Source organism: Micropterus dolomieu, linkage group LG21, assembly GCF_021292245.1.
Source record: "Micropterus dolomieu isolate WLL.071019.BEF.003 ecotype Adirondacks linkage group LG21, ASM2129224v1, whole genome shotgun sequence".
Lineage (NCBI taxonomy): Eukaryota > Metazoa > Chordata > Actinopteri > Centrarchiformes > Centrarchidae > Micropterus > Micropterus dolomieu.
In genome coordinates, this window is record NC_060170.1 from 27,001,665 (window position 1) to 27,022,627 (window position 20,963).

Consider the following 20,963-nt stretch of genomic DNA (forward strand, 5'->3'; position numbering starts at 1 on the left):
CATTACTGACCTAAGTTTGGTTTAAAAATATACATATATACAGAATATTCTGTACTCAATGCCAGCCAAATGCATTAGCACTAGTGTGTTACATGGAACATTCAAAAGGCTCAAGAAGAAACAGGTGAGTGTTCACAGAGCAGTCAAGGCCTCAGCACTAACTCAGTTATAATGGCTTAATATAGGTTTCAAATTATATTAAAGTCTGTGGAGAGAGATATCAGAGGAATATGGTGAAGTACACCCAAGTTTGTCCTCTGGTAGCTGAGAAATAATTGAATAAACTGATGGGTATTGATTAACTGTCTGTCAGTACATGTCTAAATTGCTATACGCATCATATTTATGAATATATTATCCATGTTGTTCATGTAGGAAGGTAATGTTCAAATAATTGAATTCTTCCTAAACAAAAAAACTGCAAAGTGACAAAGTGAGTATATCACCATAAGAAACATACACCCTAATAAAACATCCTTGAGCATGGCACTCAATCAATAATAGGAGCACTGAACAGTAGCAAGTCTATCCCAAGTGCCCTGCAGAGGGGGCAATTAAAAAACAGATAAATCATATATCAACAAACAAAAAAACCCACAACCACAACTTGCCTCTGAGCTGGCAGCTTTTTCGGGCACAGTCACCGTAGCAACGCTGGCTTCGCGAAGGAGGCGAGGTGGAGAGCCGAGGATAGGACTGACTAGTCTGACATCAGTCAGTTCTGCTGTGAAGCTCTCACCCACTGACAAAAACACCTACAGAGAGAAAAGCATGAAAACAAAAGTGTTATACAGATGCCTAAAAACAACATAAACCTTTACATCATTCACAGAATTTCTTCTTCTTAATTTGCTGAACGCATGTCTCTGCACAAGAATGCTCATCTGTACCTGGCTGCTGATGGGCACAGTGACAGAACTGAAGGTCTGTCCCTCTCTGAAGAACAGGCTTCCTTCAGCTTGTCCTCCCAGTATCTCCTTAATATTTATCACCATCCCTCCACTGATCCTGTAGCCCACACTAGCGTTGCCAAACAGCCCGGCAAGCCGTGTCACATTCATAACCAGAGCTCTGGTGACATTAGACCCTGACCCCACTACCACTATAGACTGTTGCTCAGGGTTGAGGGAAAAGATACCATGGGGTTCATCGTTAGCACGCACCCTAAGGAGAGGGAGAAAGATACATTTCAAGTTAATTCAATCTGTCAAGGCTTTTTACCTGGAAGTCGGTCTATGTTATTGGGTTTAACAGAACTATCATGACCTGATGCGTGTTCTGATGAGGTTTGGGTTGGCATTCAGAGTAGCACCGCCCTCTACAGATGTGAGCTGGACAGTGTAGAGCTCCTCCAGCTCTGGCACTGTATCGGGCATCAGACTGAGGACAATTTCTGCCTCCCTTTGGCCTTCTAGGATCATCACTGAGCCAGCAAAGGCAAGGAAGTCACCTGCTATGTCTGAGTCACTCTGTATCTGCCAGTGCACCTGAGGTGTGAAAAAAACGTATTACTGTGTTAACACTTTAACAGTGGCCATAAAGAGTTTATTGATATCAGCTAGTTTAAGCACAGTAACTGGACATCATTAATAGATAATAAATGTATACTGATGTAATCTTACCGTTATGTTACCGATGACACCCTCTCTGCGTGTAATTAACAGGGAAATGTTAAATGGGCCCTCTGCTTCTGTGGATTCATTGTAGACACGCTCTCGAAGAGCTTCCTCAGTAAACTGGACTATACCATTTGGGTCACCAAACTTTTCTATCTGGGAGACAACACATTAGAGTATGGGTAAGCAGGGTAATGAAGGTTGCATCTCATTAGATTTCCTTCAGTAAAAAGCCCTTTAGTAATCAAATTGTAATAATCCTTGTTGAACAACCTTACTGATGGTGAAATCAAACGTGCAGTGACAAAATTAAGTACCTTCAGTGTTATGGAGCCAGCCCGAGGATCAACATCCACCTCTCCAGACAGAATGCTGAGCTCTACAACAAATGTCTCTTCCACCTCCACTTCCCCGTGGGGAAGAATCCGCAGCTCTATGGTTCGTGTATTGTTCTCTCCATCCCTGAAGAAGAAGGTCCCGTTCACAGGCTCTCTAATGTCTGTATTAAATGGAGGAAGGACCTCTCTGCTGTTAGGGCCACGCACGATCCACGCAACCTGTCAGAAGGTTAAACCGGTTTGAATTAGTTAATGTCCATGAAGAGAAACTTCTGAGAGTAAACTGCAAGCAACCATTAATGAGACGACTGAAGATAAAATTGATTTGAATTTTCTTTTCTGGCATAAGATATTGTTCCTCATACCGTTGCATTGCCCACCAGGCCTCCTGCTCGCTTCAAAACAAGACTGAGTATGAGGGTGGAGTTAGGGTTGACCACAGTGATTAGGCTTTCGTTGAGGAAACGCACCACCCCGCTTGGAGAGTCACTCTTGGCGATGGTTACCCTTGCAACATGTTGAGAGCCTAGAACTGCTCCCCCAGTAACTCCAACCAGCAGGACCTCAAACATCTCTGCATATTCGCTGGGGGTGATAATTTCAGCATTAAACTGGGATTAAATAACGTCTTCACTCATTATAGTCTTGAATTAATGTTTGTCCTGAGCTACTGAATTGTGTTGTCTGCTGACCTCCTGATGATTTATCTTCTCTACAGTGCTTAATGTCTTTCCTACATAAGATCCATAGAGCTAAACATACGGTACAATTTACGGGATTAAGCTAGATATTTATTTAAATTATTTTTAATTTCTCATCTCACCTGTCTGGGTCATCTATGATAGTGACATTGATGTAGCTTGAATTCTGGCCATGGACAAATATCACTGAGCCATTATTCAGGATGTAGTCGAGGTCAGGGGCTGCACTCAGGCCTCTAGAAATAAACTGAGCTGAAACTGTTCCATATGAGCCGACTCTCCTCACCACTGGGATCAACAAAGTGCCCACATCCTCCTCAACTGAAAGAAAGAAAGCCAGAAGAGAACAGGGATTTTACATATAGCAAATAATATTTTTATGATTTATGATAAGATTTAAACATCCTCACAGTGCCTTTGTTTTGATTCTTACCTGTTATGTTGACATAGTCCTGCCTGAACTCCAGGATACCCTCAGCATTGTCATTCTTTAGTATGACCACAGCAAGAGAAGAGATGTTGCCTACAGCTGGAGGCTGGTCCAGTTGGAGACCTGACTCCTTCACTGTATAGTCCACAGCACTGACCACCAGAGGGAGACACAGAATGAAGAGTCACTGACAAGAAATCTTTGAGAGTCAACCATAGACTGTATATAAAAAGCAGTCAACACAGTATTTTGACTAAATTAAGGCTCAGTAATGCCTATCTTGTGAATGACTACAACCATCCAATCTCATTATTGGTCTACAGTACTTGCTTTATCTTTATTATATTTTCTACCTACTATATTTTTTATTATGTACCAAAATACCAAAGCAAATTCCTTGTTTAAAATGTAAACATACAACAACCTTTTTAAACAATTACACTCACCACCTGTTGACATTATCATAACTATTTAAACCAACAAAGTTATTAATCTACTCCACCATATAAAGTTACTTTACCTGAAATTAACTAGCTCCACTCCGGTGATGTTGAGGAAGAACATCTCAGGCACCTCGGGAAGAACGTCATCCTGGATATGCAGTGTGACTTGCTGTGAGGTTAAGCCTGGGGTGAAGAGTAGTCGTCCTGAAGCTGGAGTGAAGTCCACTCCACTGACTGCGGTGTTGCCTGAGGTCCTATAGGTCACCCACACACTGCCTAGACTGCCTAAGGAGCGATTAACTGTCACATTCACCTGTGGTAAAGAGAGAAAACATATAGCTGTGGGTTACTACTCCACCATATCACAGAACTACATATGTATCATTCTCATTTTGTTGACCTCACCATTCCCTCCTCCTCAGTTACGCTGATCTGCTGCTGGGTGAATGAGAACAGGCCATAGGGGTTGTCGCTGGCTGCCATAATAATCTTGGCATGCTTTGCGATGGGACTGATTTCCAGACCAGAGGTGGCGGAGTTCAGAGTAAGCTGGTACTCACGGCGCTCTTCAGGCAGTTCATCATTCAGTGCCTGGCATCATGGTAAGCACACAGAAAGACATTATTACGATGCATTTTGGTCTGAATATGTGTACTATGTATATCTGCAGTGCACTGACATTTCAGTGAACTACTCAATCTATTTTAGTCAGTACCTTCAGAATAATGGTGGCATCAGACTGTCTGTCTCTCATAGTCACAGTGCCAGAGATGGCTTCAAACTCAGAAACCACAGCTGGAGTGATATTCCAGTATACCTGGACCTCTCCAAACACACCTGGCCCTCGCACAAGACTGGGGGAAACGCACAAATACACACAAGGATTTTCACTTTACATTCTTGATAAATAAAGAGAGGCAGTGAAATATAAAGCTCTTACTTGTTTTCCCAGGTTAGTGATACAGTTTGATGTTTATCTCACCTGACCAAGGCGCTACCATTGTAATCTCCCTGAGGTTCTCCAATGAGTATGTTCCTGGAGGACTCTGCTATTCCAATAATCCCCAGGGCAGCCTTGTCTGCCCTGATAGTGATGGTGGCCATGCCTGGAGAAGTACGTGACAGACCAGGGTAATGATGAAGGATGGGGAAGATAGATATGAGTATTGCACTGATGGAAGACAATCATGAAAATTCCATTAGTTTCTTCAATCATCTGACCATCATCATAAATACTGACCATTTAGGGGGTCGATGATAGCACCACTCTCAAGAGGAAATAGCCGGACAGTGAAATACTCATCCCCTTCCAGTACAGTGTCAGCAAAGGCTCTAATCACAAACGTCTTCATAGACTCAGTCTGGAGAGTTTGAAAAATATAGCAGACTTGATGAAGAAACTTGCATGAAGCAACACACTGCACCGTACATAAAAACAGAAGATGGAGTGAGTATTTCTCAATAATTATTAGAGGGTAACAAAATAATTCAATAAAAATAATATCGTAACAATATGTGGTGGGACGGTGACCCCTCGTTCTTTACCTCAGTGAATACAAGAGTTCCATTGAAAGGTGAAAGGTCATTTGCGGCCTGGTCTTCCAGCTGCCACCTGAGTGTCACTGCCCCCTTGCCTCCTGCACTACGCAGCACTGCTATTGTGGCCACAGCAGCAGGATCATCCACAAATGCTGGCTCACTGACAGTAACCTGAGAGGGAATTGAGTAAGATGAGAAAATTAAATTACTAAATCCTACACTGTAGAAAAGGTAGTTATAGATAAGTTGAGAATCAAAAAAAAACTTTATTTTTCTTTACAGTGGATGAATAGGAAGGTATGAAAGTAGAGTATGTTTATTTACTGGAAGAGCTGATGGAGAAAGTGTCCTTAAGTAGACTCACCTGTCGTTCCCGAAATCCAAATTGTCCAAGAGGTGAGTCATTGGGTGGAATGCTGATAGTTACAGAGGTCACTTCTCCCAGTCGAGCACCACCTATCACGCGCAGTAAATTCACTCTGAAGGTCTCCAAAGTCTCCACTTGTTCGTCATCCAAGATGGTGATGGCAATCGTAGTTTCTCTCTAAAAATAAGGAAGCTGTATGCAATAACCTGTGGACAGCCTTGCACTATGGCTTTATGCGATAGTGAAAGCAGGTTAATTTCAAATGTATCCATTTACCTGCCCATCTTGAAAGGTTATGTTCCCAGATCTGGGGCTGAAATCATTAAAATCAGCAGTGATTGGCTGAGCCTCCCAGTAGATGACTAATCTTCCAGTTGTACCAGCGAGTCGCACCACTGACAGATAGAGGACGTTGTCTGGTGGTGGTACCTCATGTGCGAGCACACTTCCAGTGATATCCTGGACAACATTATGAAAATAATAATAATGTTTACTCAGGATCAAATATTATTTGTAATTACATATCTATTAGTTACATTCAGTCTTTTAGATGTGTCTAACCTCTCTAGATACACACCACAGGTTTGCAAAACTGCACCATAAATATCACCATTAAGACATCATGTATAATGTTTATATATATAAAAGTCTCACTGAGATTAAAATCTCCTTTTCAAGAGTGACCTGGCCAAGAAAGCAGCATAAACAATGTTACAATTTTAAACACAAACAATACAAACAGACACACTACAAGCGAGAGAACACAATATCCAAGTTATGGTTGTATAGATGACACTGTGCTCACCACAGAAACATTGAACCACAGAATCCCTCGAGGGTCATCATTCTCCTGGATGGTGACCTCTGCTACTTCCATACCAGGCCTCTTCACACTGGGCTGCCCTGCTCCCAGTGACTGGGTAACTAGCGCCACACTAGTGATATTTACCAGGAAACTCTCTGCCAGCTCTGGGATGTCATCCTTAGAAAGCACATATGAGTGTACATATACACTCAATAATGTAAAAACATACATGTGCATGAACAAGTACTCTCTCTCTCTCTCTCTCTCTCTAACAGACACATTTATACTTTCATTCATAAGCTTTGTCACTAAATGTATATCATTCCAACTGCTGTTAAACGTTCAGACAGCAGTAACCTTAATTCTGCAAGATATATACAACATTGCGCTACTTGGGGGTAAAAATGGTCACCACAGGCCCATAAATGGCCCAAAAGATTTAAGATGTGTAAGATGATGAAGACTAACACTTTGGCTGAGATTAGGCAAAAAAATCTATACTGATTGATACATGCATTTTAAGTATGCATGCTCGCACTCTTCTCTTTCTACTTGGTTTTACATGTTTAATGAACTGTTATGTTAGTACAATGTAAACATTCCTATTCCTAATATATTCTTCTGTACTCAAGAACATTTAATAAACTGCTCTATTTCTCAATGTCCTTTCTTACCGGCAGGATTGTGACAGTGACAAGGGCCACAGTAGCACCATTTAACATGATGATGGTGTTGTCTTTGGGGGTGTAGTCCTGTCCTGCAGTAGCCTGGTTGGATGGGGGTTGGTACAGGGCTGGCCTGGTCTGGTAATGGATTTCCACCTCACCTGAAGAGCCCTGCTCCCTCACTATAGAGAGGGTCACATTGACAGGAACCCCTGCGGGTTTGGAGAAAAGGGAGGTTACATAAGCAAATGTTAAAACACAGAACAAATAAAAAAAAATATAAAAATTATATATATATATATTATATATATATATATATTTCCATGACCTATCATGTCATGGAAGATGGCAATAACAACCTGAAAGTAAAATCCCACATGGTTAAGTTAAATATTGCTTGAAGTCCAGCATTTAGGTATGCTACTCTACTATTGTGGACTTCTCTGACATTTTAGGCCAGCCTCCAATACACAGATCAGGACAAATCCTAAATTTCTTCAAATCCTGGAAATCACTGCAGATCTCTTTTACAGTAAATCTCAAAGTGTGATTACTATAATAGTTCCTTAAAAGACCTCATCCAAAAAACATGAATGATTGTTATTCAGTAACCAGCTAAACTTGCAGCAACTGTTATTGGAACAAAGAGAAAGCAAAACTGATGGATATCTTTGAATATGTTGGCAATAATGTAAACTAATTTGCAGACTCCTCTGCACCATGATCCAGTACAAACACACATTTACTGAAAAATCATCACTCATTTATTTATTTCTTTTCTTACAGAAATTCTTACTCTGTGGTTCTTGTGTTAGTGTAAACTGGGAGTCCAGATGCCATCCAATCACCCCATAGGGAGAACCATTTGGCAGGATGGTGAGTAGAGCTTGTGCCCGCTGCTTGTCAATAACTGCAGCCTGTTGTAGGTCCTGCAGCCCCACAGTGGTAACATCCCGTAGGGTGATAGTGACACTCTCTCTCAGCTCTGGGACACCATCTGCTATCACAGTCAGGGAGATGATGGCCACCGACTGGCCCTCTGAAAACGTTACCTACGGTTTAAAACAAATTTGTTTATTTATAATTTTGACATTGTTTATTTTGGTAAGTATTTTGTCAGTATAATTAGAAATTGATCATACTGTATTTATGATAGGAGGGCAAGGTTTACTAACCACTCCTGAAGTGGGGAAAATGTCTGCCAGACTGCCACTGGCAGCCCAGTGAACAGTCAGTCTGCCAAAAGTCCCTCTTCTCCTCTCCACACTGAGAGAAACTGGATTATTTTGCTCCAACTCATCTACCTCCAAAGATAGAGAATTCTGCAGAGAGGAAATGAAAATATATTACTATATTACAATAGCTTGTGGAAATGTTTAAAAAGTATATTTGAAATTCTTCTGATATGATCTAAGTAGCTTAAGGTACAAAGGCTGTAACACGATGACTGCTTTACATGACGGTCAAATGCACAAGCTGTGTTTATCTGCTTACCTGAGCAAAGCCGATGACTCCATGGGCATCATCGTTGGTTGGAACAATGACAGTCACCTGACCACCAAATCCAATCTCAGCCCCACCCTTTGGATTCTTCAGACTGACCTGAAAGTACTCCTGCTCCTCAGGTATGTCATCATCTATGATATTCACGGCTATCTCTAGCTCACTGTCACCTGGTGCAAAGTGCAACTCCCCAAAACTGAATGTGAAGAAACAAAGAAAACACAATGTCCGTTATTTAACTTCCATTGTGTCTTATTTCTTATTTCTTGAGCAGAATTAGCTTTTTCTGAGAAAAATCTTTCCTGTCTGTGACAATCTGGGTACCTGGGTATGAAATCAGACTGATTGGAGACAGAAGTGAATTCATAAACACTGGAGCTATTCTCCTCAGTAGAAGCCAAGAGGGTCTTGCTGGTGTTGAGAGACGGAACCATGAGAGAAAGGAAACTAAAGGCCGGTGGAGCCCTCAGGATCATGGTGAACAGGTTGACATCAGACCTCCAGGAGTATAGTGATGAGCTATTTCTTCCAGCTAGCAGGACATAAACTATGAAAAAGAAAAATAGTTAATCTAGATGTCTGGTCAATTGATTCTAATAGTACAGCCAACAAAAAAACCTTGCTTTACAAACAAAGGAGTTTATGACATTTATGCTTACTGATGCCAGGAGGAGCAGTGAAGGGGTGAACAGAAGTGAGGCCTGGGTGAGGAATGGACTGATAAAGCTGTGGTGAAGACTGCCCTGATCTCCACAGTAACACCTCACAGGATGGAGCGAGACCTGGAGAAAGATACAGGAATGCATGGAGACACACACAGATTAAGGTTTTTTCACGCTAGAATAGCCTGTTTATGTAAAGTAAGGACTGGTCTGACTGACACACCCTAGACTGACAAATTACAACCTCTGAGTCCCTCTGTGGCTCTGCTCTGCTCCACACTGAGGCCTTTCTCGTAAACCCACAACAGGTCTGAACCAAGAAAACTCACCACTTTTGCAGACTCAGAGGGGATATGTCTCATCAAAATATACACAGCGTAGTATAAATATATGATCTGGCCTACATTGTGAATTTCAGTTTGTGTGTCTTCTAAAGTATCAATGATTTGTTTGTACTATTCTAACCAACATCTAACCGCTGCAAAATCCACTAGAAAGTACACTGAGAGTACGACCACAGAAAAAGCAACTCATTATTGCAAAAACACAACCATCCTCTTAGTCAGTGGTGGAAGAAGTACTCCGAACTTTCACTTAAGTAAAAGCAGAAATACCACAGTGTAGAAATCTCTGGTGCAAGTAAAAGTATTAGAATCAAAATATACTTAAAGTACCAAAAGTGAAAGTACTCATTATGAAGATTTGCCCATTTCAGAATAATGTATATTATATTATTCGATTTTAATTATTGATGCATTAATCTTTACATCACTTGAGTTTACTGAACTTAATTTTCTGTAATTTAAATAATTTCAGTTAACTTAATTTATTTGAGCAGATTTTTAATTCAGATCATTTATTTGTTGGTTATATTTTGAATTATCTATCTGAATTTAGTAGAAAATTTGAGTATTGAGTAGTTATAGTAGCAGAAAAACACAAATGACATCAAAACAAGTCAGGTCACCTTCAATAACAACCAACAGGAGAGTGTCCTCTGCTCTTGTGTTGATTGTCTCCACCTGAATGGCTCTGCCGGTGAGCTGGAGAGGCTGTGGATTCTGAAATCTTCCATTGGTCCATTGCAGCAGGAGGCAGCTTAAAGTCTGTCTGTCTATGCACACCAGCAGGAAGGGCACAGCTGCACGAGTGAATGGAATTACACTGAGGATGTCCTGTTCGAAGTCAAGAGTCTGGAGGAGCGTGAAGGAACCCCCAGTCCAAAGAAAAATCTGTAGCATGAAACAAACAACATCACAAAACTTTATTTAGTCATAAAGGCTTGAAATTCCTCCTTTAATGATCTTGACAGAACTGAAAATATTTAAAGATCTGTCAAATAGTGGAACCTGGCTTGACCTGGCTTGATGCTATTAGATAATCTCTGCCTTCAGTGGAGAAGTGTTTCACGTCCAGAGCTTCGACACCTAAGGTTTGTTCCTAAAGAAATCAGATTGCTTCAAATAATACAAGGCAATGCCACAGTGTTACAGTAATTGTACAAAAACGTGACAGTAACATTGTGCCATGATTGTGTTTCTACTTACCAATGTGATATTGAGGTCCTTCTGCAATTTGAAGATGCTGAGGTTGGCAGCAGGGTAGAAGGGTGGGCCACTATGTGTGATGCCTATGTAGGTAGAACCATTCACTGCAAACCCAACACAAGAGCTTGGGTCCTGAATCCTAACAGACTGTAAGGACCAAAAGACAGAAAGACTGTTATGCTAGCAGTGTAATTTTCTATAAATTAGCTCATTGTTGGGACTCATTGCCAATTATTACTGGATTTTACTGAATTCTTTTACAGTGGGGACGTCATTTGCTGTTGTAAGCCTACCTGTACTGGCACAAAAACACCCTGCCACTGATAAAGAGTGGCCAAGGTGTGGGAGGATCCAACAATTGGTATCCTATCCAGCCTCATAGCCAGGAAAGAAGGCCCTTTGGGAAGGGAGCACCAAGCAGAGGTGGGGTTGCTTTTAAAGCTCTGGTACACGCCAATTACCAAGAGGTGACCATCTAGAAGAAAAAAGTAAAAGAGGGACGGAAAGAGGGATTAAAGGAACAACAGAGGAAACAAGGGGGATTTACGAGTGTTACATTTGTTGGTCTTACCAGAGGCAAAAGCTGTGTCAGACTGTGTCTCCCATTCCACACTGACAGCTGACTCCAGACCATTACTGCGAGACACGGTGAGGAAGACTGCTCTGCCACCTTCACTAGCAACCACTTTTGTGCTAGTTCTATACAAAAAACACACATTAAATAAGATTACATAAACATGATTGCATGCACATATTTGCATAAGTATGGTTGTGTGCATTAATTTTCACAGTTACACTTGTATAACATGTATAACATTATATACTGCACGTGTTTATGATATTCAAAGTTTTAGATCCTTCTGGTCCAATTGTATTGAGACCTGTTGATAGTAGGTCCGATGCGGAACAAGCCAGAAGGAGCCAAGTTCTCCAGGACAGTGATGAGAGTTTGGAGTTGGTCTCCCAGCCGTGCACCTCCTGTTGGGTTGGACAGGGTCGCTGTGAAGGTTTCATTCACTTCAGGCTCAGCATCCCGTACTGCCCAGATCTCCAGCATCTGAAACAACACAGATCAGACCGAAGACCTTCTGATAAATCAAAAAAAATGTATATGCTGTTTCACACACAAAACACTTTGACTACCATTTTTAAGCTTTGAGAGCAAAAGAAAAGAAAACTGACCTATTCATGTATGTGTTTGAATGCTGTTAGCCAATAAAAACTTCCCCTCACCTTGAATCTGACTCCATCCTCCAGTACCACAAACCCTTGCGCTGGCATCAAATCGCCCTCTGCTAGACTGCCGTTGGAATCATTGATGATAAACTGAACAGTTACGGTGCCAAATGTGCCTTTCTCAGGGTTTCGAACCACGTACAGCTTGGCCACACTCTCACTCAGCCTCGACACAGATGTGGGCTCCCTCAATAAGAAATGCTTGCTGGTGTTAAAGGATATGACACCATGTCCATCGTCACTGGCCAGGATATTAACGGTTGCTGCAAGAAAATTATGTAGTTTAGGAAAATAATATCCTAGATAGCAACAAGTGTTCACTGGAACAATGTTTGAGGTACAAGAATTTTAAATTCCTACAAATCCTTTAAAACCTCCTGGCCAATCAGAAACAAGTCTTTTTTATTGCCACGGTAAAAGACCTCTTTCACCTCTTTTTGTTGTTATTTTATTTAACTCCTAACCCTATTAATCCAAATCTCTACCATGTCTTGACCATGAATTGCAAACTTTGTTTTGTACATTTTAATTGAATATTATGAATAAGAATAATTCTATTGTATTCTCTTCTGCCCTTGTATCTACCTGTGGTATTGGTGCCCAGCTCCAGTCCAGGGGAAGGCTCAGACAGGATGAGCTGGAATCTCTCAGCTCCCTCTGGAATAGCATCATCGATGATCTGCACTTCTACAAATTTATGCCGTTCGCCATGAACAAAATGAAGAATCTGTGTGGACAGAGGGGTTTTAGGTTAAAAAATATTCTACTACTACATGTCTATGAAGACTCTCAGTCTTCCAGGTTAGCTTTCGGCTCTCATCCAAAAGGCTGAGGAGTCCTTTTGGATGAGAAGTGAAATGTCAAGACTATATAGCAAGTCCAGTTGCCCTTGACTTAGCCATTCTGGATATTCATGAAGGATGGATATGTCAATGTTATTTGTGTAATGTTTCAATACTGTGTATGGCTGACCGTTTCACTAGTATTGTAGTCCAGTCCCTGTTGTGCTTCCAGGTTCTGAGCATAGAAGAAAAGAGAGACATTTCCATACGTCCCCTTGTTCCTGTACGCCACGAGAGTCAGTGCCCCTATTGTTTCATTCACTACAAACCTGGAAACCAGAACATATTTGGATAAGAAAAACACTGAAGAAGAGTGAGTAAGAAATGTCTTATTTGTGGGTGCATTTCTTACATGGTGTTTGTCCATTCAATGACTCCTCTAATTCCATCATTAGCAGCAATGCTAACCTCTGCCACCAAACCCTGGGTGTCTGGGGAAAATACAACATACAAAAAGGAAACATATGGTGACCATTACACTGTCAATTGTTCATAATAACTGTTCAGTATTAGCATCAGCGCTGACTTCAGGGCTTTAACTAAAGCGCAAGCACCACCAGCAAGATGTGCGAGAGGAAACTGTAGGAGATCTAACTACCATCATGGCACATTTCAGCGAAGGATTACAGCTAAGAAGCGTCTCCTAAGTGGCTTGGGAGGCTGAGCAGTCGAGTTTTTGGGTGGACTGATTTATGACCCCCTGAATAGTCTTCTCCCATTCACTCTATGGCCAAGACACTGGTAGGCCAGCTACGGGTTTAGTTTGGCTTTCTCTCTCCTCACCACACAGTGCTACTCGGCTCCCACCAAATCCCCAGGCTTCCTCAATCATGGAAAGCATCAATCGCACCATCCAAGCCACATAATGACTGCTGCCAAAAGAGCGGCTGTGTGTTTACTGTGTGTCTCCATGCAGGAGGCAGATAGTATTCTGGGAGCCTCCAAGTGCTGCTCTGCCTACAGTGTTCTGTGTACTCATCACTTTCTAAAGTTACTCATTCATAAATTGGGCTGTGGTTTGGATTATGCAAAAGCAGTAGCAGTCGCTACCAAGTGCTGTAATGCTGTATTTTGACGGTCAACTAAAATTTTGTAGTTATGTAATGTTATGTAGCATACAGGATTTGATTGCACATCAAACTAGATGACATTTTAGGCAAAGATTATGAACATAAGAATGTGTATTTTACCTGGCAATGTGCAATACACAACCTCTACTCATCAAATAGAGCAAATGGTGAGAAATTATAGAAAAGGAAAAAGGAATGTGATTTCATTTCATGCATAAAAAATGCACAATTCATTAAAAAAAAAAATAAAACAAAAATAAACCACGATGTTTACTGCACATGTAATTTGAAACTGTAATGGAACAACAGTCTACGATGGCCAAAGCTGATTCAGTATATTCACCGTGGTACAGATTAGCTCTAAGCTGCTAAAATGACCATACCTAGTTTGGGAACAGTCGCAAGGGTCGTGATGAGCACTGCTGATGTTATGTTGACCAGGAAGAACTCCTGCAATTCTGGAATGTCGTCCTAATAAAACAAATGGACATTCAAACAAATCTGCATCAAGTAGAGCTTGTATCAGAAAGAGAATAAAAGCTCATTGGCAGAAATCAAATATTACTTTTGTCATATTGTTGAAACAAGATACTGCAACATGCAGGTTCACCTTACAGCGACCAGAAATTGAAAGGATAAATCATGCCACAACGGTGTGTTAAAAACCAGCCCAGTCTGACCTATTCTACCTATTCTGTATCAAGTTTGATGGACAGATAACTTGAAGAATGGAACACAGACATAGTCTTTACCTCTAGTATGGTGACAGGGATGGCTACAGAAGTCTGTCCATCTTGAAGAATTACAGAACCAGTACCAGAGATAAAGTCTTGTCCTGGGTCAGCGAGAGCACCCTCTACGTGGGACAGGTCCTGTAGAGAACCTCTTATAACCTCATATGTGATATTCACCGCTCCTGTACACAAACATTTAGGTATAGAATCAGTTACAAGGTAAAGAATTACAAAGTTTATATAGTTAACAAAGTAAAGCACACTGCAAAACATACTTGACCTACTGACCTGAGGCTCCAAACTCTCTATTTACGTAAATGTTTATGGTTCGGCTCTGTTCCTCTGTGGTCACTCTACGTGATGATGGGGCTATGGTAAGCAGCCCATAGGGCGCATCACTGGTGTCCACAGTAAGCACCGCCTCACTGCCTTGAACATCCAGGGCAGCATGGCCTGTCACCGCAACACCTGTGTGGAAGTCAGAGGAATGTTCATTTCAGTAATAATTCTGACCAGGGTTATTTTGAGATGTTTGTGGTATCTTCACAAAGATTTCATGCACCACAAAGACACTAACAGTAGATGCATTACCTGAAGTTTGTATGTTGGACAAGGAAACTTTGTATTCATCTTTGTCTTCTGGTGTGACATCATCAAGAAGCTGCAGGACTATGGTGTCATTTAATTCTCCCTGTAGGAGACACACACGAAAATACACAATTACTGCTGGAGATACTGAACTACACCCGTACCATTTAAATGTAATGTCTTTCAGCTTTTAGTTGATTCTACAAGCTCTGTGGTCCATACCTTCAACCTCCCTCACAGAAGAACAATAATAACAACATGCTGATCTGTGCAAAAGTCTGCCCTACTGTGGAATAAATGTGTTTTTCTATCCCACAATAATGTGTTCAATGATCTCCATCTATTATTTACCTCAGTAAAAAAAAGTGTCCCTGAGGTTTGGGTGAAGGTCCGGTGTACAAGGGGCCCTTGTACTGTCCAATCCACAGTGACATTACCCAGACCTGGAGCTGTTCTCAACACTAACAAAGACAGCCTCTCTCCTGTAACAAAAAATAATACAGTCAATTTCAGGTTTTTGTGAATGAAGGAATAAGAAGACTCTGCAGCACATAAGCCCTTCCTCAGCTTTAAATCAGTCTAAAATCTACATTTGACCAAATTGCAATTGTAGCTGAAAATATATGTTGTTAAAGATTGAAACAGTTATAGACATTTAATGTGAATTGCTTTTCTTATACTGCAGATGCCAGTAGCGGCAACTCGAGGTCTCTAATTGTATGGAATTTACTCAGGGAGACTTCAACCGCTCATGCATACATAATTTCAAGATGACAGCCACATCGCCCACCTGTTGCTGCATGCTGCCATTACTATGAGTGCATCCCCTTACGTTTGCACTCACACATAGTTAGGACACATCTCTAGTGACAGGGACAGTGGAAAGGGTTTGGTATGTAATGTATGGGGGTAGTAATGTGCTTAGACATACATACTACCAACTGAATATCCAAACACATAACAGCAGTAATCAAAAATAGCTACCCACCTTCTCTGGCGATGACAGAACGTGAAGCTGGATGGAATCCCACTATCCCAGCCACATTATCGTTGGCCAATATCACTATGGTTACAGTGTCAGAACTGGGCAAGATTCGACTTCCTCCCTCCGTATTAACAAGACCAATCATGAGGCTCTCGTTGTCCTCCGGCTCAATATCATCTCTGATCACTATCTCTATTGTTTTCTTCAGATCACCTGCAGTCAAACAGGATAAAGTACATCCAACCTTAGTTAGGTGCACATGCTAATGTTCTTTTAATTCTTCTCACTATTAGATACCAAACAGCAAACTGCTTTAACTTTCATGTTTCGAACCCCATGATACATTGCCCAAATGTTGAGTATTTAATCCCAAAGTCCCAAATAATTAATACAAAACTACATGCTATTGCTAACGGTAATTTATCATCCACATACCATCAAAGACCAGAGTCCCTCCAGTCCCAGTAAAGTCAGTATTCGGAGTAGCCTTTCCTCCAACAAACCTCCACTCAACGGTGACAGTTCCCAGATTCCCTCCTCTCCTCTCTATAACTAGGGGCACCACAACCATGGGCTCTTCTCGAACCTCTAGATAGAGCCCCCTATTAGTGGTGTTAGGACTGAGGCTGTATATCAAAAATACGCCAAACGCATCCCCATTCATTCCTATAGTGACCAAAGCTTTGTCTGGCTGGCCAATCGAGGGCAGGTTCTTCTGAGCCACAGTGAGATTTATCAGCTCTACCTTTAAAAAATACATTGTAAAATGTTTTATTTGTGATACAGTTTGAAGAAAAAAATATTAAATAAATAAGAAAATGTAATGCATGTAAAACAAACGAAACCATAAATAACAATGGGCAGTATATATATGATTAGGTTTTACCTTTAAGATCTGTATGGAGAAGCTTTCATCCATTTCAGGAAATGTATCAGTCAGGATTGGGACTGTGAGGTTGGCGACCCCTGACCCATCATCCATGAAGGCACTCTGAGCTGTCACAGGGGTATAATCACTCCCTGCCACAGCCTGGGCACTGAACAGGACAGCAGCTGCAGTGACGTTTTTTACATAAGTCATAACCTGAGATTTAGAGGTCAGCTTGTCAGCCCCTGAAGTCACCCAAGTGCAGGATGGTGGATTCACCCCTGATGACACAGAGAAGGCCTGGCAGGCACGCTCTCTCAGACAAGCAGCCGCACATGCAGCCAGGGGGTCTCTCTGACCAGTGATGTTAACTGTAATAAAGGGGGCAGGGGATAGATCGCCTGGTTTTGGGAGGTTATAGTACAGTAGCAGGTTCTGGCCATTAGTCTGAGCTATGCCGACAATGTCAACCTCAGAGGTGCTGTACACGATCTCCAAGCGACCAAAGTGACCGTCTCTGGAATAAAGGCAAAGCAGATAGGAAAGGTGGTTTAACGTGAGTAGGAGTACAAAAAACTTTAAACAAAACCATTATTGCTGAGGAAAAAGTAAGTAAGTAAAGTACCTCCTGCGGACAGTAATATTGGCTCTATAAACTCCCTCAAGTGGCTCCTGAACACGGTAAACAGACTGTTGAAAGTAGACTGTCCCATATGGGTTATCATTGGCAGGCACTATAATGTTAACAGATGTATCGGCTCCAAGGTTTCCTCCATTACTGGCGCCAATAAGCTCCACCTTAATTATCTAGAAAAAAACAGAAACAACATAAAACATTGCAACAAAACATTTTGTAAAATATTTCAAAGGAAGTATCATTTCACCTAATTCACAAAGGCATTTTCACTGTCAGCTTTTTACCTCAGTGATTTCAGGTACATCGTCAGCTAAAATCTCCACTCGGAGCGTCTTCATGGTCTCTCCAGGAGCAAATCTCACCTCTCCCGATGTGGGACTGATGTCCCCCACAGCTAGTTTACCATTGACAGTGGCCTGCCATTGGACCACCACTGTACCAATAGTACCAGCATTACGCACTATAGGTAACATGACCTCAATGGAGTTAGATCCTGGTTCCTCTATGGTAACTGGAACAGCTTGAAAGACTATGTGAAGAAAAAGAAAAACTTGCTTAACAATAAGAAATTGTTCAAAATAAGAAGAAAAAACTGACACATATCCTGGATAATGCCTACTAACCAAAGGCACCAAAAGGGTCGTCAGAAGGCAGTATGGTGATGATGGCACGTGTGAGCTCCCCGAGGAGAGCTCCTCCGGTAGTCTGGTTGATGAGCTCGATGAGAAAGGTCTCCTCTAGCTCAGGGACCACATCATTGATGACATAGATGGGTACAGATTTACTAGACTCCCCTTCTAGGAGAACCACATCAGTGGAGGCTACACTGTAGTCTTCACCTATAGGATTAAACACACGCACATACATATGGACATAACAAATCATAGACAGAAAGATTCAAACCCATACTCCATGTCCAATACTTACTGACTCTGGCTGTCAAAGGCACTGCTCTGAACTTGACAGATACGTCAGCAAAAATCCCGCCGACACGTGTAACATTTATTATGGGCCCAACGTAGTTCTCAGCTACACTGACAGCAGAAGCTGACAGCTGGAGGACTCCAAAAGCATCGTCGCTGGCCTCCACTATAACCTGGGCTACAGTGTCAGTCATGGGGCCGAGAGAAGGGGAATTGGAAACTGTAAGGAACGGTAAGGAGATATTTCATCATTTTAGTGTGGTGGGGTTGATATAATTTTATATGAGGATTTCTTAAAAAAAATCGTACTGATTCTCTCCTGCTCTCCTTTGATGAGCTGAACACTGATCAACTTCACAAACACTGACTCGTCTCTTTCTGGATCCTTATCATCCAGCACTCGAAGGGTGATGTTTGCTTCACTCTGATTGGCCAAGAACACAACAGAATCCAGGAGGGGAATAAAATCCCGCCCCTCAGTGGCTCGGCCAACACCAGGGGTCCTGTAAGGTTCCGGATCTGCCTCCTTTAGTGTCCCATATGTGACTCGCACCTAAACAATTAAAATAGGAAAATCTCATATAGTTTGGTACATCCACCACATCTGTCATTCTGGTTTATTTATTTAATTATTAAAAGTCAAAGAAACAGTATCCCATGGGAGTTTAATTTCTTTACATCCTATTAAGCTTCTGAACCTTTTACAGTAAGACACACCTGACCCATCAGGCCTCTCTGTCGCAGGATGATGAGGGAGACAGTTGCGTCAGCTTCAGGAAGTCGGACTGACTTTGTTACATTAGAAAATACAAAAACACCATAAGGGTCGTCGCTGGCGAGCACAGTCAGAGTAGCAGATGTCTGCACACCCAGACGACCGTGGGAGACGTTAACCAAGGACACTGTGAAACGCCTGTCCAGCTCAGGCATCTCATCCTGGGCCACCTTGATGATGATGTTCTCTGATTTCTGACCTACACCAAAGGTGATGTTACCGAACCTGCCGAGGAGCTCCCTCTCAGAGCTGGGATCAGCATCCCAGTACACAGTTACATTGGAGAGGTCACCAAAGGACCGATCCACCTGGAAGAGAGCAAAAAGAAAACATAGCATAATAATGAATCCTGTATGTAAAAAAACAAAACTACATTTTTCTAAAAGCAGTATTAACCTCTTGATACTAATGCTAATGCAAAGACAAGGAAACAACTATCTTCTTGAGCATCAATGGGCAATTCCTAATTTTAAAATTTTATTACACTGACCTGCAGGACCACAGAGCTTCTTCCATCCTCAGGTTCTGTCCCATTCACAGACAGGGATTTGGGACTGAATTGAAACACTCCATGGGCGTCATCAGAAGCAGCAATTGTAACTGTGATGCGGGATGCAACTCCCAAGCTGGCTACACACAAAACACCAGATACGACCCTGTGTTATTTTCTGGTAATAAATTCTAGGAGCATTTTTAAGTTTCAGTTTGAAGTAAATGAATAAAGTACTAATAGTAATAAAGTACCCAATGGTCAGAGAGGAGGGACTTGAAATGTGACTATCATCTTTCAATCAATCAAGCCAGTGATTCTGAAATGATAATACAAACCTTCTTACACTAACTAAGTGATATTATCATCAAGAGCATGAGACTGAAATGGCAGCTTCATAAAATGTGTGGAGGTTATTTCAGAGTAGGTGACAGCAGCCCAAACGTAGTATAAAAAACTGTGGTCTCTGACATTTAACCCTACTGAAAGGCTATTTGCTTTTCCCACATTACTCTACTTGGGTACTTCTCACAGGGTTCACAGTACAATGTAAATACCACACAAAGTCAAACACACTTGCATGTGCATGCACACACCTACAGATGTGTATATATGCGCTCAAGAAGACAGAGCTGAAAGATACTAACTGATAAAGTGTTAGGAGATATTTTTTGGGGTACTATGTCTGAGAAAATTCACATCTGAATTATTTCAACCATCCACTTCACCTAAGAATTTCAGTAATATAGGTGAATTTCTCAGCTTTCATCGTCCAGATCTGTTTCTATTCTATCCAACCATCCAACAATATTATATAAGAAAGTCAAAAGATATGTGTAATTTTGACGACATAAAATGTCTCATTGAAATATCAGATCAAAATATTGCTTGCCAGCAGCCTAAGGGAGCCTAAGGGAGAAATGATATGGGTGTGGAGGTGAAGGAATGGCAACCAGAAGCAGTTTGGGGAGAAAAGGAGGGGGATACTTACCATGGTGGTAATAGGATGGAAGGAGGAGGTCAGAGTCACTCTCCCCACTACCACTTCCTTCACTATGCAGAAACTGATCCACTGATGGATCACACACGAGGATCAAACAAGTGTCACACCATGTTAGAATCACACCAGGAGAGTTGAGATCAAAGGGCAAATGGAAAGGAGGGTAGATAGGTAGTCACGTAGGTAGGTGGGTATGTGG

General features: G+C 41.6%; 1 protein-coding gene across 1 annotated transcript in view; it reads right to left on the reverse strand.

The window, feature by feature from the left end:
• Positions 1 to 20,963, reverse strand: part of adgrv1 (adhesion G protein-coupled receptor V1) — a 109,229-nt gene that overhangs the window by 54,494 nt on the left and 33,772 nt on the right. Inside the window, exons 27-75 of the mRNA XM_046034481.1 lie at positions 20,756 to 20,836; positions 19,765 to 19,904; positions 19,217 to 19,582; positions 18,809 to 19,052; positions 18,504 to 18,719; positions 18,200 to 18,415; positions 17,861 to 18,105; positions 17,565 to 17,746; positions 16,958 to 17,456; positions 16,507 to 16,816; positions 16,075 to 16,284; positions 15,438 to 15,568; positions 15,090 to 15,189; positions 14,787 to 14,966; positions 14,517 to 14,680; positions 14,148 to 14,235; positions 13,047 to 13,125; positions 12,825 to 12,963; positions 12,438 to 12,579; positions 11,850 to 12,115; positions 11,498 to 11,673; positions 11,188 to 11,315; positions 10,910 to 11,091; positions 10,617 to 10,763; positions 10,429 to 10,509; positions 10,037 to 10,301; positions 9,067 to 9,189; positions 8,732 to 8,954; positions 8,399 to 8,603; positions 8,080 to 8,226; positions 7,701 to 7,956; positions 6,914 to 7,116; positions 6,240 to 6,416; positions 5,711 to 5,893; positions 5,432 to 5,611; positions 5,074 to 5,238; positions 4,769 to 4,889; positions 4,511 to 4,634; positions 4,244 to 4,382; positions 3,934 to 4,119; positions 3,606 to 3,841; positions 3,089 to 3,237; positions 2,778 to 2,976; positions 2,320 to 2,539; positions 1,934 to 2,173; positions 1,623 to 1,772; positions 1,267 to 1,487; positions 891 to 1,164; positions 612 to 755 (exon numbers count right to left, since the gene is read on the reverse strand). Of these exons, the coding sequence (XP_045890437.1) occupies positions 612 to 755; positions 891 to 1,164; positions 1,267 to 1,487; positions 1,623 to 1,772; positions 1,934 to 2,173; positions 2,320 to 2,539; positions 2,778 to 2,976; positions 3,089 to 3,237; positions 3,606 to 3,841; positions 3,934 to 4,119; positions 4,244 to 4,382; positions 4,511 to 4,634; positions 4,769 to 4,889; positions 5,074 to 5,238; positions 5,432 to 5,611; positions 5,711 to 5,893; positions 6,240 to 6,416; positions 6,914 to 7,116; positions 7,701 to 7,956; positions 8,080 to 8,226; positions 8,399 to 8,603; positions 8,732 to 8,954; positions 9,067 to 9,189; positions 10,037 to 10,301; positions 10,429 to 10,509; positions 10,617 to 10,763; positions 10,910 to 11,091; positions 11,188 to 11,315; positions 11,498 to 11,673; positions 11,850 to 12,115; positions 12,438 to 12,579; positions 12,825 to 12,963; positions 13,047 to 13,125; positions 14,148 to 14,235; positions 14,517 to 14,680; positions 14,787 to 14,966; positions 15,090 to 15,189; positions 15,438 to 15,568; positions 16,075 to 16,284; positions 16,507 to 16,816; positions 16,958 to 17,456; positions 17,565 to 17,746; positions 17,861 to 18,105; positions 18,200 to 18,415; positions 18,504 to 18,719; positions 18,809 to 19,052; positions 19,217 to 19,582; positions 19,765 to 19,904; positions 20,756 to 20,836 (9,242 nt within the window). The remainder of the gene's footprint in view (positions 1 to 611; positions 756 to 890; positions 1,165 to 1,266; positions 1,488 to 1,622; positions 1,773 to 1,933; positions 2,174 to 2,319; positions 2,540 to 2,777; positions 2,977 to 3,088; positions 3,238 to 3,605; positions 3,842 to 3,933; positions 4,120 to 4,243; positions 4,383 to 4,510; positions 4,635 to 4,768; positions 4,890 to 5,073; positions 5,239 to 5,431; positions 5,612 to 5,710; positions 5,894 to 6,239; positions 6,417 to 6,913; positions 7,117 to 7,700; positions 7,957 to 8,079; positions 8,227 to 8,398; positions 8,604 to 8,731; positions 8,955 to 9,066; positions 9,190 to 10,036; positions 10,302 to 10,428; positions 10,510 to 10,616; positions 10,764 to 10,909; positions 11,092 to 11,187; positions 11,316 to 11,497; positions 11,674 to 11,849; positions 12,116 to 12,437; positions 12,580 to 12,824; positions 12,964 to 13,046; positions 13,126 to 14,147; positions 14,236 to 14,516; positions 14,681 to 14,786; positions 14,967 to 15,089; positions 15,190 to 15,437; positions 15,569 to 16,074; positions 16,285 to 16,506; positions 16,817 to 16,957; positions 17,457 to 17,564; positions 17,747 to 17,860; positions 18,106 to 18,199; positions 18,416 to 18,503; positions 18,720 to 18,808; positions 19,053 to 19,216; positions 19,583 to 19,764; positions 19,905 to 20,755; positions 20,837 to 20,963) is intronic.